This window comes from Miniopterus natalensis, chromosome 21, assembly GCF_054644295.1.
Source record: "Miniopterus natalensis isolate mMinNat1 chromosome 21, mMinNat1.hap1, whole genome shotgun sequence".
Classification (NCBI taxonomy): domain Eukaryota; kingdom Metazoa; phylum Chordata; class Mammalia; order Chiroptera; family Miniopteridae; genus Miniopterus; species Miniopterus natalensis.
This window is the reverse complement of record NC_142101.1, coordinates 14,593,665-14,607,221: the sequence shown is the minus strand read 5'-3', so window position 1 is coordinate 14,607,221 and position 13,557 is coordinate 14,593,665. Positions and strand designations below refer to the sequence as shown.

Sequence of the window (13,557 nt, the reverse complement as noted above, 5' to 3'; positions counted from 1 at the left end):
TAAAAAGCAAATGGTCCTTGGGGACGGCAGATATAACAGTTTAAATCGAGTGTCAAGAACAGAGCCCAGAGTCCAGATGGTTTGTTGAAAACTTGACATCTGTGGGAGCATTTTATAGAATCGGCTGAAATTATTTGTAGCTCGACCATAACTTTTAGTGAAGGCAGTATATCCAGCTGGCGGTTCCTGTGTGCTCTGTTGCTGTTATCTAATTTTCATCAGCAGTATCACCCTGCTATTTGTCGTTAGCATCTTTACGTACGAATCTGGGTCACCCTTTGGGACGGCAGTGATTCAATAAAAAGTTTGCTGGCAACAAACATCTTTTATGTTACAGAGAGAGGGATAGTGTATCGACCCCCAGTGGACCTTGCTTGGTTCTAAGGAGGTGCAATTCCTTGATCAGAGCTGGTAAACCAAACTTGTTTCTGTAAATGGGGTTGGAGATAACCAAACAAAGCAAAAAAATATGTGCGCACACGTGTGCACATGAAGTTAAAATTTTAGATTTTACCTTCCTTTGAATCCAGAGATGCCCCTTGACTCTCTTAACCTCAGTTTTTCCATCCATAAAGTGCAGATGAATAAATCAGGTTTTTTGGTAATGATTCAACAAAGTAACCTATGTAAAGAGCTTAGCACAGTCCATAACGGCCATTCAATAATCGTGAGCAGTTATTTGGTGTTTTGACTAAACTAAGGATCCAGAGCCATTTGGACAAGAAAACAGGATCACACGTGCTCATGGAAACACGTTATGTCCATTTCCTTCCCTTCCTGTTTGCCAACTGGGAGTTCTGTACCCAAAGTATTTTTTTTTTTTTTTAACTTCTGATGACTCCTTGTATGGCTTGGAATAGATTAGAAAAATCGAGAGTGTACATCGGCTGCATAAACATCTTTCTGTGTTTGAAGCCCTGATGGTCTTTGTTTTTTCTAGTTCGAAGGCGGTGAGTCATTACCCAGTGGAAACTTGAGTCAGAGGCCCCGGCCCAGTAGTGACCTAAACAACAGCACTCTCCAGTCCCCCGCCCACCTGAAGGTCCAGAGGAGCATCTCGGCCAATCAGAAGCAGCGGCGCTTTAGCGATCATGGTGGGGGAAAGTCACACCGGTGACAACAGCCCGATTCCCCCCGAACTCCTGCTTTTTAGGCCATTGCCCATCCACACCTTCATGTGCCCGTGTCATCCATCCCTGTCACCGCAGGCTCCATTATTGAATGACAAACTGAATCCCATTTGCAGGGACCCACCTAATTTTCGTAATTAATCAGTTTCCTCTTCCTTCCGAGAGTAAAATATGCAAAGAAAGATATTTTTAACACAGAGTTTTTGTTCTTAAGAAGAAAATATGTCAGTTTTTGTAGCTCATTAGATTTTTTGGTGTTTTTTTTTTAATTACAGCTGGTCCATCCATCCCCCCTGCCGTGTCCTATACGAAAAGGCCTCAGGCTAACAGCGTGGAAAGCGAGCAGAAAGAGGAGTGGGAGAAAGACGGGACAGCTCGTAAACTTGGCAGCACCACGGTGGGATCAAAGAGCGAGATGACTGCCAGCCCCCTGGTGGGGCCAGAAAGGAAAAAATCGTCAACTATTCCCAGTGTGAGTCAATAGTCTGGCCTATTGCAGTTTGTGGTGGTCTGTTGCCAGGAGTTTTTGTTTAAAGATTTTTTTAAAAAATCTATCTTTAAAAAAAAAAAAAAGTTTCAAAATTTCAAAGTGGATCGTGGATTTAAAGAACATGCAAAAGGGGCCAAGCTTCTCGTAAATGCAATTCAAAAGCACAAAGATAAAATGCGAATCCTTTAAATTAAACTCCCCTGCCTCGTTTTTCCCATTCGTAATACTTAATATTATATCGGCGCATTAAATTTTGTGTGTATAGATCAAGTGTTCAATGAAGGCAGATGCTGTTAACAATTACTTTAAAAACTTAGCTCGCGCTATTCACTTAAAACAGCAAACTCTAGAAATGATACAGTGGGAGCTGGAAGAGACTGAGGTGTCTTCTCGTAAGGCAGGAGAAAAGATAAATGGGGGAGAGAACGGAAAAGAGCCCTGAGGCATGCGATGTGTGTAGACCTTGTGATTAAACACACCCATGGGGCTTTTGGTTTGTTGCTTCCCCCTCATTTGTCACTTCCGTTTATTTCTTTGACTTTGCTCAAGCACAGTTGGAATTTTCAAATGGCTTTTCTCTTTAAAGAACCATGTGTATGCTGGAGGGAGCATGGCTCGGAGGAACACGTACGTCTGCGAAAGGACCACAGACCGATACGCGGCCCTGCAGAATGGGAAGGACAGCAGGTAGATGTCACAGTGCCCGGTGATTCCGCTGTGTCACTGCCCTACAACCCCGTGCTGATGGGTCAGAGGAAAGGAAACCCAAGATAGTAGGATCGCAGCCAGCCATCCTTCTGTACCAGGGGGCGGGGGTGGGGAAATATTTAGGGAAAACAGGAGGTGAAGCTCTGAACCTGAGACTTTCCGAAATAAAATCTTTTGCAAATTTTATTTTCTGTTTGCCTGTGACAAAGCAGATCACCCCACCCTAGTCTGATCTTCGTAATCTGCATCGTTTTCTCCTGTACCCGCTGCTTCCCTCTTCCCTCCTGCCCCTCCCTCAAGTCAGCACTGCACCCAGATAACGAAGGCGTGAGTTTTCTGCCTCTGACGAAGCGTGGCCGTCTCAACTGACCATGGGGAGCCGAACTCCTCTAAACTACCGTTTAAATAATGATAAACATGTTGCTTTTTTATTTAAAAACTTTAGCTTCTTTTCATCGTGAGGTATAATACATCACTATTTATCAATATAGTACCAAAGGGCAGGGAGCTTATTCTAATGAAACTCTGTGCTTAGTTCCATCCCCAGGCACTTCAGTAGACTGGACGGACCGTCCTTACATTCGTTTCCTCTCAGTTAATAGACCCGCAAAGTAGGAGTCTATTCATTGTGATTCGTAGGAAGGTATCTCCTCGGACATCGATCCTTTAGGCTAGAATAGTTGGGGATTGATTTCCAACTTTTTTTTTCCTTTCCCGAGGCCTAATCTGAAGTCCTTTAATCTACAAGTTAATCTATGGATTGATGATAGGAGCTAAAAGTGTTTTAATTATGCTTCCAGCAATCGTATTTTTGCTAAAATTATGAATTCATTTTGTATAATGAATGACACCAAACTGTGATTTTGGGAAAGTGGAAAATGTCCCCAGTCACAGTCATTTTACCCATAAAAATCATTTCATCTCAGAATCACATAGAGGGCAAGCGTGTGTGATCTTTATTTCCCATGGAAGGTGGGGTAAGTTCATCCTGTACATCATTAACAGGAATATTCACCTGCCAGACACTAATATGCCACTAGTGTTAATTTCCTCTAAGTGTTTTAGTTATGAGCAGTGTTAGCTGGTTAACTTTTAAAAATGTAGTTCTTAAGTTTTGGTGAACCTCTCTTCTGCGTTTCTGTCTTATGTCCAAAGCCTCACGGAGATGTCGGCCAGCAGCTTGTCTTCCGCAGGCTCTGCCGTGGCCCCTGCTGTCCCCTCAACACGACCGCGCCACCAGAAGTCCATGTCGGCATCCGGCCACCCGATCAAAGTTACACTGCCAACCATTAAAGACGGCTCCGAAGCTTACCGACCCGGGTAACGTGCCAGTTGCATTTCATTTTGTTTATTAAAGGGTTGGTGTTTCCAAAATACGTTTTTACTGATTTTAGAGAGAGGAAGGGAGTGAGAGAGAAACATCGACGGGAGAAGCATCATTCGGCTGCCTCCTGCACGCCCCCTGCTGGGGATGGGGCCACAGCCGGGCATGTGCCCTGACCCGCAATCAGACTGGCGACCTCATGGTACATGGGACCATGCTCAACCCACTGAGCTACACCAGCTGGGCAAGAGTTTTTAACAATATGGCACCATATGAAAATCCATTCCAGGCATCATGCCATTAAGAACTTTGTGAAAAGATGACGTGGCTGTGGCAGGGGAAGAGGTGAATTGGAACGAAACTTACCACCTCCCAGGCTCTCCAGAAATATTGCTTATAATTTAAATCATTTCCAGAGGAGTCTTCTTGAAGGATTTTATTTAAAATCCATCCTTACAAGTAAAGCATTGCTGCCTGATGGATCATTTAGGTAAATTGAGTTTTTTGATGATTTAAAAACAAACAAAAAGTCCTGAGGCCGGGAGTTGAGAGCCCTGGGCAGTCGTCCTGGCTCCTGCCAGGTACTTCTCAATAAAACCGGCCTTTTAGTTTCCCGTCGGTAAAGCCGGTGCTCAGAGAGCCCTTTCGGGTATAAAGTCCTGTGACTGTGTTCCTGGTACCGGCCTGTGTTAGGATTTCTCCAATTCGGGAGCACCTTCGCTAGTTAGGTGTGTTGATGGTGTCGATGGTGTGGCTGGAGCCTGGTGCTGTGGTGAGGCCGAGGTTCTGAAGAGGCAGGGACTCTGTTCACCGGCTTTGGATAAACAGTAACGTGTGTGTTCCATGTTGCTGAGCGGCTTAGGTTAAGATAACAGTAAAAAAAAATATATATATATATATATATATATATATATGCGTACATATGCCTATATATGTATGTGTATATATATACATATATATGTGTATATATATATGTGCAGCCCCCTGGTTTGGCATTTCTGCTACTGAAGGGGGGATTTCCCTTTGTATTCCTGCGGCTACATTTTTATGAAAGTCGTTTGGTCTCGAACACATTGTCCCGCCCGTGACGCTGCGGCAGGTACGGCCCACCCGGCGGCGCCCGGCGGGGGCCCGTGGGACGCGCCGAGTGGGAGCAGCCGAGGCCGAGCGCGGGGCGCGGGGCACAGGGGACGGGCCAGGGGACGGGCCGCAGGGCTGGCCGCTTGGGACCTAGATGTCGCTGGTCAGCGCCGCTGCAGTAAACTTAATTTTTAGAACAGAAAAGAAACAGTGATGAAGGGTTACCCCCCCCCCAGCGCGGGCGGGCCCCGGCCCGGCTCTGAGCCCCGGTTCTGAAGCCCGGTTCTGAACCCCGCCTCCCGCAGGCCGGCCCCGCGCGCGCCCGCCGCCTCCCCGTCCGCGCACAGCGTGGGCGCGGCGCCCGACCGCACGCGCTTCCCGCGGGGCAGCTCGAGCCGCAGCACCTTCCACGGGGAGCAGCTCCGCGAGCGCCGCAGCGCCGGGCCCCCCGCCTCCCCCGCCCACGACGCGGGCGCCCTGGCGCACGGCCGGCGCGGCACCTCCACCGGCCTCATCAGCAAGATCGCCTCCCGCTTCGCGCGCAGGTCAGTGCCGGGGGCCGGGCGGGGGCCGGGGCTCGGGGTCCTGGCGGCGTTTCTCGGGGTTCAGGGCAGCCCGTTCCCCCGCCGGGGTCCTCGGAACCCGGACTGGGCCCGGGCCCGGTGTGTCTGCCCTGGTGCCCGCTCACCTCCCTGAGCCTAAGGCCCGAAGTGGAGCCCCCTCGGGGACCCCGCGTGCAACCCGAGCTGGGTGTGCTGGGGGGGCCGGTGTCGGTCAGCTGGGGGGGGGTGTAGGTCAGCTGGGGGGGTGTCGGTCAGCTGGGGGGGCCGGTGTCGGTCAGCTGGGGGGGCCGGTGTCGGTCAGCTGGGGGGGGGTGTCGGTCAGCTGGGGGGGGTGTCGGTCAGCTGGGGGCCGGTGTCGGTCAGCTGGGGGGGGGTGTCGGTCAGCTGGGGGGGGTGTCGGTCAGCTGGGGGCCGGTGTCGGTCAGCTGGGGGGGGGTGTAGGTCAGCTGGGGGGGTGTCGGTCAGCTGGGGGGGCCGGTGTCGGTCAGCTGGGGGGGGTGTCGGTCAGCTGGGGGGGGTGTCGGTCAGCTGGGGGCCACGAGGCCGCACCCGCTGTGGGACCAACCAAGTCCATACGCCTCCGGGTGCTGGAGACGATGAGAAAGCAGGGTTTTTATAGCGAGAAGAGTAAAGGAACTGGGGTGCTGAGCTTCAGGAAGGGAAGAATGAAGAGTGGGTGAGGCAGTTCATGGAGAGAGTTGTTCTCGGGTCTTGGGAAAGCGATTTACACCTGACTCATCCATCGAGCCATAGATGTGTTATTTCAGACGGCGCCTAAATAGCCGCAGCCCAGCTGCTCTGGGTGGCTTCTCTGTACCTCCTCTGTGAGCGGGAGACGGCATCGCACCTGATGATTTGTTTTTTAATCCTCACCTGAGGATATGTTTTTATTGATTTTTAGAGAGAGGAGGGCGGGGGAGAGAAACGTCCATGTGGGAGAGAAACGTCCATGTGGGAGAGAAACGTCGATTGGCTGCCTCTCCTATGCGCCCTGACCAGCGATGGAACCCACCACCTTTTGGTGTTTGGGATGACGCTCCAACCAACTGAGCCACCCATCCAGGGCAAACCTGATGATTTTTTAAGGATAGCTCTCTCTTATATAAGGATTTTTAAAACATTAACATTAACTTAAAGGTTCAAGTTGATCATTTTTCACAGCTATTTATTAGTATTTTGCTATCAAAAGCCATCTCTTCATAGATTTAACCTGGTTTATAACTCCTATGTCGATATTTAATTACCTTTGAAAATGAAAAAGTAGTTAAAATTTTGGTAGATTTAAAGAATGTTAATTATATTCAACAAAAGGACAATTAGTAGAGTTTTCCTGGTTTTATTTCACAGGTGGATATCCAGGTAAGATCAATATTTCTGTGTAAGATTGAGTTCCTGTTTTTAGACTCACCTGTTTGGGTAGGCTGTTCATTTGCTGTAATATTTTATCATGTGCATGAATCATTAGCCTAACTTCTGAAATAAGTTAATTATTTAAAAATTTGTGCTTATTTGTAGAGATACTTATATATGTGTTGAGCTATATTTCTAACTACAAGGTTAATATATATGTTTTCTAAAATTGAGCGACTACTACAATCCTGCTTAATAACATTAAGTTGAATCTTGCTATTGATAATTATTAAATAGTTTTAACTTTAGATTGAACTAAACTACACCAGAAGATAAATTATAACTTTAAAAACATTTCTGAGAATTGGACGATCATTTTTAAAAAAAATCCTAAACTCACCTACATCTCCTCTATGACAATACCCAGTAGACGCTCAATAAATGACAGTTAAGTGTGATTATGTTGAAAACATGAGAAATAGTATTAGACTGACTAGTAACAGAAAACTGTCATGCTAGAAGTTTGCTCGACTAGTTAACTTTAAGATCATTTCAGATGTAGGTTTTCTTGATCTGTTTTTTTCACTCTTATCATTAAATCTCAACCTTCACTTTGTTTTGAGGGATCCAAGTGAAGGCGAAGCCAGTGGCAGAACAGACACCTCAAGGTGAGGAGCCACTATTAGTACTTCGCTGCCAGGTCCCTGTGTATGGAAACGTGCTCTTGAAATATTGACAGCACTTAATAGACATGAGTAGAATTAATAACTAGCTAGTATGTATATTTAAAAATTTTGTAATGGGATAGGTTTTCCTACTTGTTGCCTAGCATTTAATTAACTGTAAGTTTGTGTTTTCTAAACATTATTTTAAATTGTATGCTTTGTAGAGAAATATCCTTTATGTTCTATGATAGATATATTGGCAAAAGAATGACTAGATTAAAATGTACTGATACTTTTCTCACTAAAATAATGTAACTAAAATTAGTCTTAAATAATACAGTGATGATCAAGAGTATACAGGAAGATTTGGTATTAGTAATATATTTTAGGTTAGTGTTCAGTGGTGGACATTTGCAAGTGGTCACCTGCCATAATTTATGTTTTTTTTGACATTTAAAACTGGTCATGGATTCAATCTGGCGACCAGTCTCAAACTTGAGCACAGTCGGAAACTGATCAAACAGATGACTGGGCCCCACCCTCAGGGTTTGTGATGGGCCGCCTGGAGGGTCTGGGGACCACATTAATGACATGTTACTACTTGTGTTCACATTTATAATTGGGAAATTCAAGGAACAAAGACATTACATTATTTTGAGTAGATGCATGTCCTGTCTTTGTTCAGGAATTATTTTTTGACCAGCTAAACAGAGCCTCAATTTGATTTCTACTTTTTAAAATCACTTGGAATATAAAACATCATTAGCTTTGGAAAGACTTGGTTAAGCATTCCCATGTAGTTCTTTTTACAAAGTGTGCTGTATTTACGTATAGTCATAATAGTTGAAATGTTTCTTTGTTGAGTTAGGTACCTGAGTCACACCATGGAAGGGAGCCAAACGCAGGCAGGAAAAATATTTTTAACTCTCTTCTGCCTGTTAAATAAACAAGAAGGACTTGTGTGGTTAGCCCCTCCCTCACTTAGTCACCACTTCTGAGCCCCCTTCTTGGGTGTCCTCCTCTCTTTTTACTGAATTTCTCTCTGAGACATTGAATACCGGAGAGCGTCACCGTGGCTGCTAAAATTGCAGTTAATTTGCATGTTCTTTTTACTTTTGAGTAAACATACTGAATCCCTCCTATCTATAAGACATTTGCTAGCCATTTGATCTATACAACCCCCAGGAGAAAAGTACCCCATTTTACAGAAGAAACAGTGGGGTGCATAGGAGGGACCAAACCCTCTAAAGAGGTTCTGTGGTTGCAGAGATGTGTGGGGCGTGAGGGTGAGTAGCTCGGGCTCTTGAGCCCAGGCCATTCGGGTTGAGCGGTGGTCTACCCCTCACCGAGCTGTGTGACTTCAGGAGAGTGACTTGACCTCTGTGCCCCCAGGGTTGTTGTGAGCGGTGAATGAGGGATTAGTACACGTTAGGCACTTTAGAACAGTTCCTGGCACCTGGTAAGTGCTCAGTAAATGTTAGATGTTACTACTATCAGCATTTCCAGGAACGTTCTACAGTTAACGTTACCATTGGGGAAGCCTGTGAGATACACGTAGGAAACGTCTTATGTGTGCCCATTGTCTTAAGCTCACCAGGTTTCCTTGGTGGGATGCAAGGAAAGTTAGACTTGGGATAAGATATCCTTTTAAGTCATTAGCTGTAGGACCTTAAAAAGTGCTTTGACCCCTGACCTGAACTATACATGTTATCCTGGTAAATGACTCTGGTTGGATCTGCACATTCCAAGAGCCCTGTGACTTAGAGTCAGTGAGCAAAAAGAGAATGCTGGAGAACACATTGGAATGCATAGTCTCGGATACATAGTTAATAGTCTTTGGAAATTTATTTCCTCTACTTATTTCTTTCCTTATTTTTTTCAAGCTTGCATAGTTTGCAGAGCTTTGGGGCCTCAGATACCTAGGAATGAGGGAGAAGCCATAAACATACACATATCCATTAAAACTTATATATAAATGTATACATGAATATACATTTTAGGATAATATTGATATAAAATGTTTAAAATGTGTATATAGTAGTTTATAAACTCCTTTCAAAGTATATCATTTCTTTAAATCACATGTAGGTGAAATGGGTTAACAAATTAAAATTATAACATCTATATTTGAGTAATTGCTCATTAGATTTAATTACAGGGTCTTCTAAATTATAAAATATTAATTTTACCTCTATGATTATGTGATATAGGTTTTCTGGTTCTGTATTATTTGTGGGAGACCTACAGTATGAAAAATTCAGTGAGGTTGATGCATTTAAGAAATACGTGTTAATCATCTGCTCTGGCAGAGGGAACAGCCCTTGCGAAACCCTTAAGGCCAGACCAGACCCTGTAGGTTCGAAGAATAGTTTGGAGGCCAGTGTGTCTATGGGAGTGAGCAAGGAAGTATAAATAATCCCTCTGTAGCTGTGACTACTATCCTGTCTGTCCCCCATCCTTCTCCTACCCAATGAAAGATAGAAAAGGAGACTTTTTCTTTATATTTCAAAATTGTGTATTTACAGGCAGAATGCTAGTGGGCTCTTTTGGTACAAATTACAGAAAATGGAGAATCTGCTTTTTGTAAACTTAAACAGAAAAATACGGAAGGACCTGAAAAGGTATTAAGTTCTTCACTTCTGACTGCAAACTTGTTTCCCACAAATACAGTTAAGGAAATATGCTATTTTAGGTAAAAGATATTTATAAAAGTCAAAACAGGGTTTTGTTTTGGTAGCAGCAAGATGACATTGCACCCTTGTATCTGCCTGCAGGTAGTCTGCAAATTAGGTCATTTTATTAAGCTAAGCACTGAATGATGACCCCTGACAGTACGTGTGTGTCTCGGTTTCTGTGCTGAATGGAACTTTCTCTGCTTTCTTTCCCTGTGCCCTGTTCTTCCAGGAGTACGTCAGGGGACCCCAAAGAAAGAGACAAGGAGGAGGGTAAAGACCCCAAGCCCCGTTCTTTGCGGTTCACCTGGAGCATGAAGACCACTAGTTCCATGGACCCCAACGACATGATGCGAGAAATCCGGAAAGTGTTAGATGCAAACAACTGCGACTACGAACAGAAAGAGAGGTTCTTGCTGTTCTGCGTCCACGGCGACGCCAGACAGGATAGCCTCGTGCAGTGGGAGATGGAAGTCTGCAAGTTGCCACGGCTGTCGCTGAACGGGGTCCGCTTCAAGAGGATATCTGGAACGTCTATTGCCTTTAAGAACATTGCGTCTAAAATAGCCAACGAGCTCAAACTGTAAAGAAACTCCCATTGGCAGGATCAGGGAAGAGCCATCCAAACGAGGTACAGTTCTTGAACGTACTGGTAACGCCCAGTGTGATCGGCCTGTGATTCGCCCGTGTAGAATTTGCCCCTAACGCAATAAGGTTATACATAGTTATGATCTGTAAAATTAAAGTCAGTATGAACCATAACAAATATCTGTAGCTAAAAATAAAAAAGAAAAGTAGGTTCACATGTACAGGTAAGTATATTGTGTATTTCTGTTCATTTTCTGTTCATAGAGTTGTATAATAAAACCGACGACTGCTTCAAAACTTGTATAGTTCTCTAGATTTCTGCCCATGATTGTACGCCTGATGCTCTGAGTTGAAAATACTCTTCCCTGTTATTTACATTCTGGTGGGTTTTTTTAAAAAATTCTTAACTTCCATCATGCAATTTTGAAAATTGTGTCCAGGATTCAAAGTGCACAGAAATAGTCTGCACAGTAGCATGGACTTTGAAAAACTTATTTTCACGTCATACTTAAATTTAAACCAGAAGCCGATGCCTAAATCGGCTTTGTTCTACACAGAATTATTCCTGCTTGTCTTTGCTCTTACCTTGTCACTGGGCAAGGTCTAGTTGAGAAGATACGAAATGTTTACAGTGTTGGCACTTAGAGTTTTTCAAATAAAATACATGAAAATAAATTAGAGCTTCGCCTTGAGCTAAATAACTAGGAAGTACTGGGGGAAGTGAAATCTTCACCAGATTTCTTTTGAACTTCAAGTGTATTCTGGCCCTGCTCTAACGGTAGAATCAGTGCTTTATCTGGCTAGTGTAACGCAGTAGGTTTGCGGCCGTCCCAATACCACCACGCACTGTGGGGATGTGGGAATATCAGGATTGTTCCATAGCACAAACTCACCTTTCCAGCGTTGGTCACCGATCGGTTAGGAAGTAACGCCACCTCAGGAATCAACTGGCATCGGGACTCTTTGCCCCACTCTCCTGTCCCCCGCTCCCTCTCCCCCAACTCAATAATATCTGTAAGTATTTAGGAGACTTTTGAGCAAAACTGTTATACTATTTATAACAGCAGATTATTGATTTACAGTCATGTGCTTGTTCCGTTTGTTCCCATGTAACCTGTTCGTTTTGACTATTTTGCCAGATCTCTTGTATTTATTTCATAACGTCATGCCTATAACGTGCGGCTTTGTGACGGGAGGCGTTTGCCTAGTTTCCTTTCGTAATTAGCGATCCCTGCGATGTAAAACCACTAGTCAAGGTACATTTTAATACTTGTGATTTTATACTGGACTGGCCTTGGAGGTTTCCTGTGCAATGTTAGTTAACGTTGTCATTACCGTAACACCCACCTAGGGCCCCGTCTGCACACTCCTGAGACAGAAAGCGTGTTCAGATTTTTACGAGTCTAAAGAAAACTAAAGCTGTGATAAATACTGTGATTCCAGCCTGCATCCGAAGGCTCTCCGTGTAGGTGACTGCCGTTCCACATGGCTCCCGGACGAGGGTGACCTTTACATTCTGTACTGTACTGTGACGTAGCTCTCTTCTGTACCAGTTCTGTTCTGAATCAAAGTGTATTTTTTTTTTTTTTTTTGCCTTAGCCAAGGGCGGTGTTTGGAAAAAAACAGCAACTGCGTCGCCCCCTTTTTAACGTAGCGTTCATTCCAAAACAACTGATGCAAGTTCTTTTCACTTTCACTGGTGCACACTGAAATTTTACTTGAACAGTTCTCATAATAAAGCACTTGTCTTTCGCTCTTTATCAGAATGTGAATGACCTGTTTTCTGGTACGGAGTGGGGAGTTGGTTTCGCGAGTTCTCAGTGGAGTCTGGTCCCTTGAGCTGCGTTTCAGTAGCAATGCATCTGTCAGTCCTAGGTTCTGGTCCATGTGTGACGGTCCTGCCGCCAGACAGAGCTCCAGCCATAAGCACAGAAAGGCCACCATTTCTTCTGAACCTGTTGGCACATGGACGTTGTTGTTGGTTCCAGTCATTACCAGACAGAGCCACACGAGGGCAGAGAAAACCTCTATCCGGGAGGCACTACCACCCACTGCAGTCGGAGCCCTGTGGGCCTGTCTATAAAGCAGACACCTCATTGCCCCCCCAAAGTGCTTGCCCTGGTGGCCCACATTCCCTAGATTTAATGAATAGCATGTCTTACTCTGTCTGCTCACAGATTTGGGGCTAACGTCCTTCACTGCTGCAGTTGGATTTTGCACTTTTTTAAAAATCTTTCCATCTGGCTACAAAGGCACTTAATTCCGTTCCATTGGATCCCTCACGTCCAAATGTAGCGCTTTCATAAATTTTCGAGAACTTGTTGGAATTCTGCATTTTTTTCCATATTGTGCAAATCTAGCAGGGCCAAAAACCACAGAGATAATTAAAATGATACTTGAAAATGATGTAGTCTCTTATAGCCATGCTCTTTTTATATCAGACGCTTATTTCCCTTAGAATACTGGGATGAACCGATGGCTTTTCATTGACTCAATTTGTGTCCATTATTTGTAGTCATGAGTGCTTTTAGGGTGATCAAAATGTCACAATTTAGCCAAAGGAATCCTTTAACTGGCCCAGGTAACCTTTGTGTGTATACGTTTTTGGTGGACACCCTATATGTATACACATATATGTATGAGAATGGAATACTGTTGGATGGGTATAGTACCAATGCCAGTTTTTAGCCCTGGCCGGGTAGTTCAGTGGTTGGAGCATCATCCCAGTGCCCCAAGTTGTGGATTTGATCCCCGGTCAGGGCCCATACAAGAAGCAACCAGTGAATGCGTGAATGAGTGGAACAACAGACAGATGTTTCTCTCTCTCCCTTTCTCTCTCTAAAATCATTTAAAAAAAATTTTTTTAAACAAATACTCTTAACTTACAAGGTCATAATTCTGACCTTATTTCTCTATACATATATTCTTTTTTTCTCAGTATTATTAAATGCACATAGCTCAGTAGTTTTCCAAATCTCCAGTGTCTT

General features: G+C 44.5%; 1 protein-coding gene across 1 annotated transcript in view; it reads left to right on the top strand.

Annotated features, from left to right (window-relative positions):
* Positions 1-12,330, top strand: part of MARK1 (microtubule affinity regulating kinase 1) — a 47,858-nt gene extending 35,528 nt beyond the window's left edge. The window contains exons 12-18 of the mRNA XM_087828933.1: positions 941-1,094; positions 1,406-1,602; positions 2,207-2,307; positions 3,484-3,648; positions 5,038-5,277; positions 7,269-7,313; positions 10,215-12,330. Of these exons, the coding sequence (XP_087685059.1) occupies positions 941-1,094; positions 1,406-1,602; positions 2,207-2,307; positions 3,484-3,648; positions 5,038-5,277; positions 7,269-7,313; positions 10,215-10,569 (1,257 nt within the window). The 3' untranslated portion in view covers positions 10,570-12,330. The remainder of the gene's footprint in view (positions 1-940; positions 1,095-1,405; positions 1,603-2,206; positions 2,308-3,483; positions 3,649-5,037; positions 5,278-7,268; positions 7,314-10,214) is intronic.
* The last annotated feature ends 1,227 nt before the right edge of the window (positions 12,331-13,557 follow it).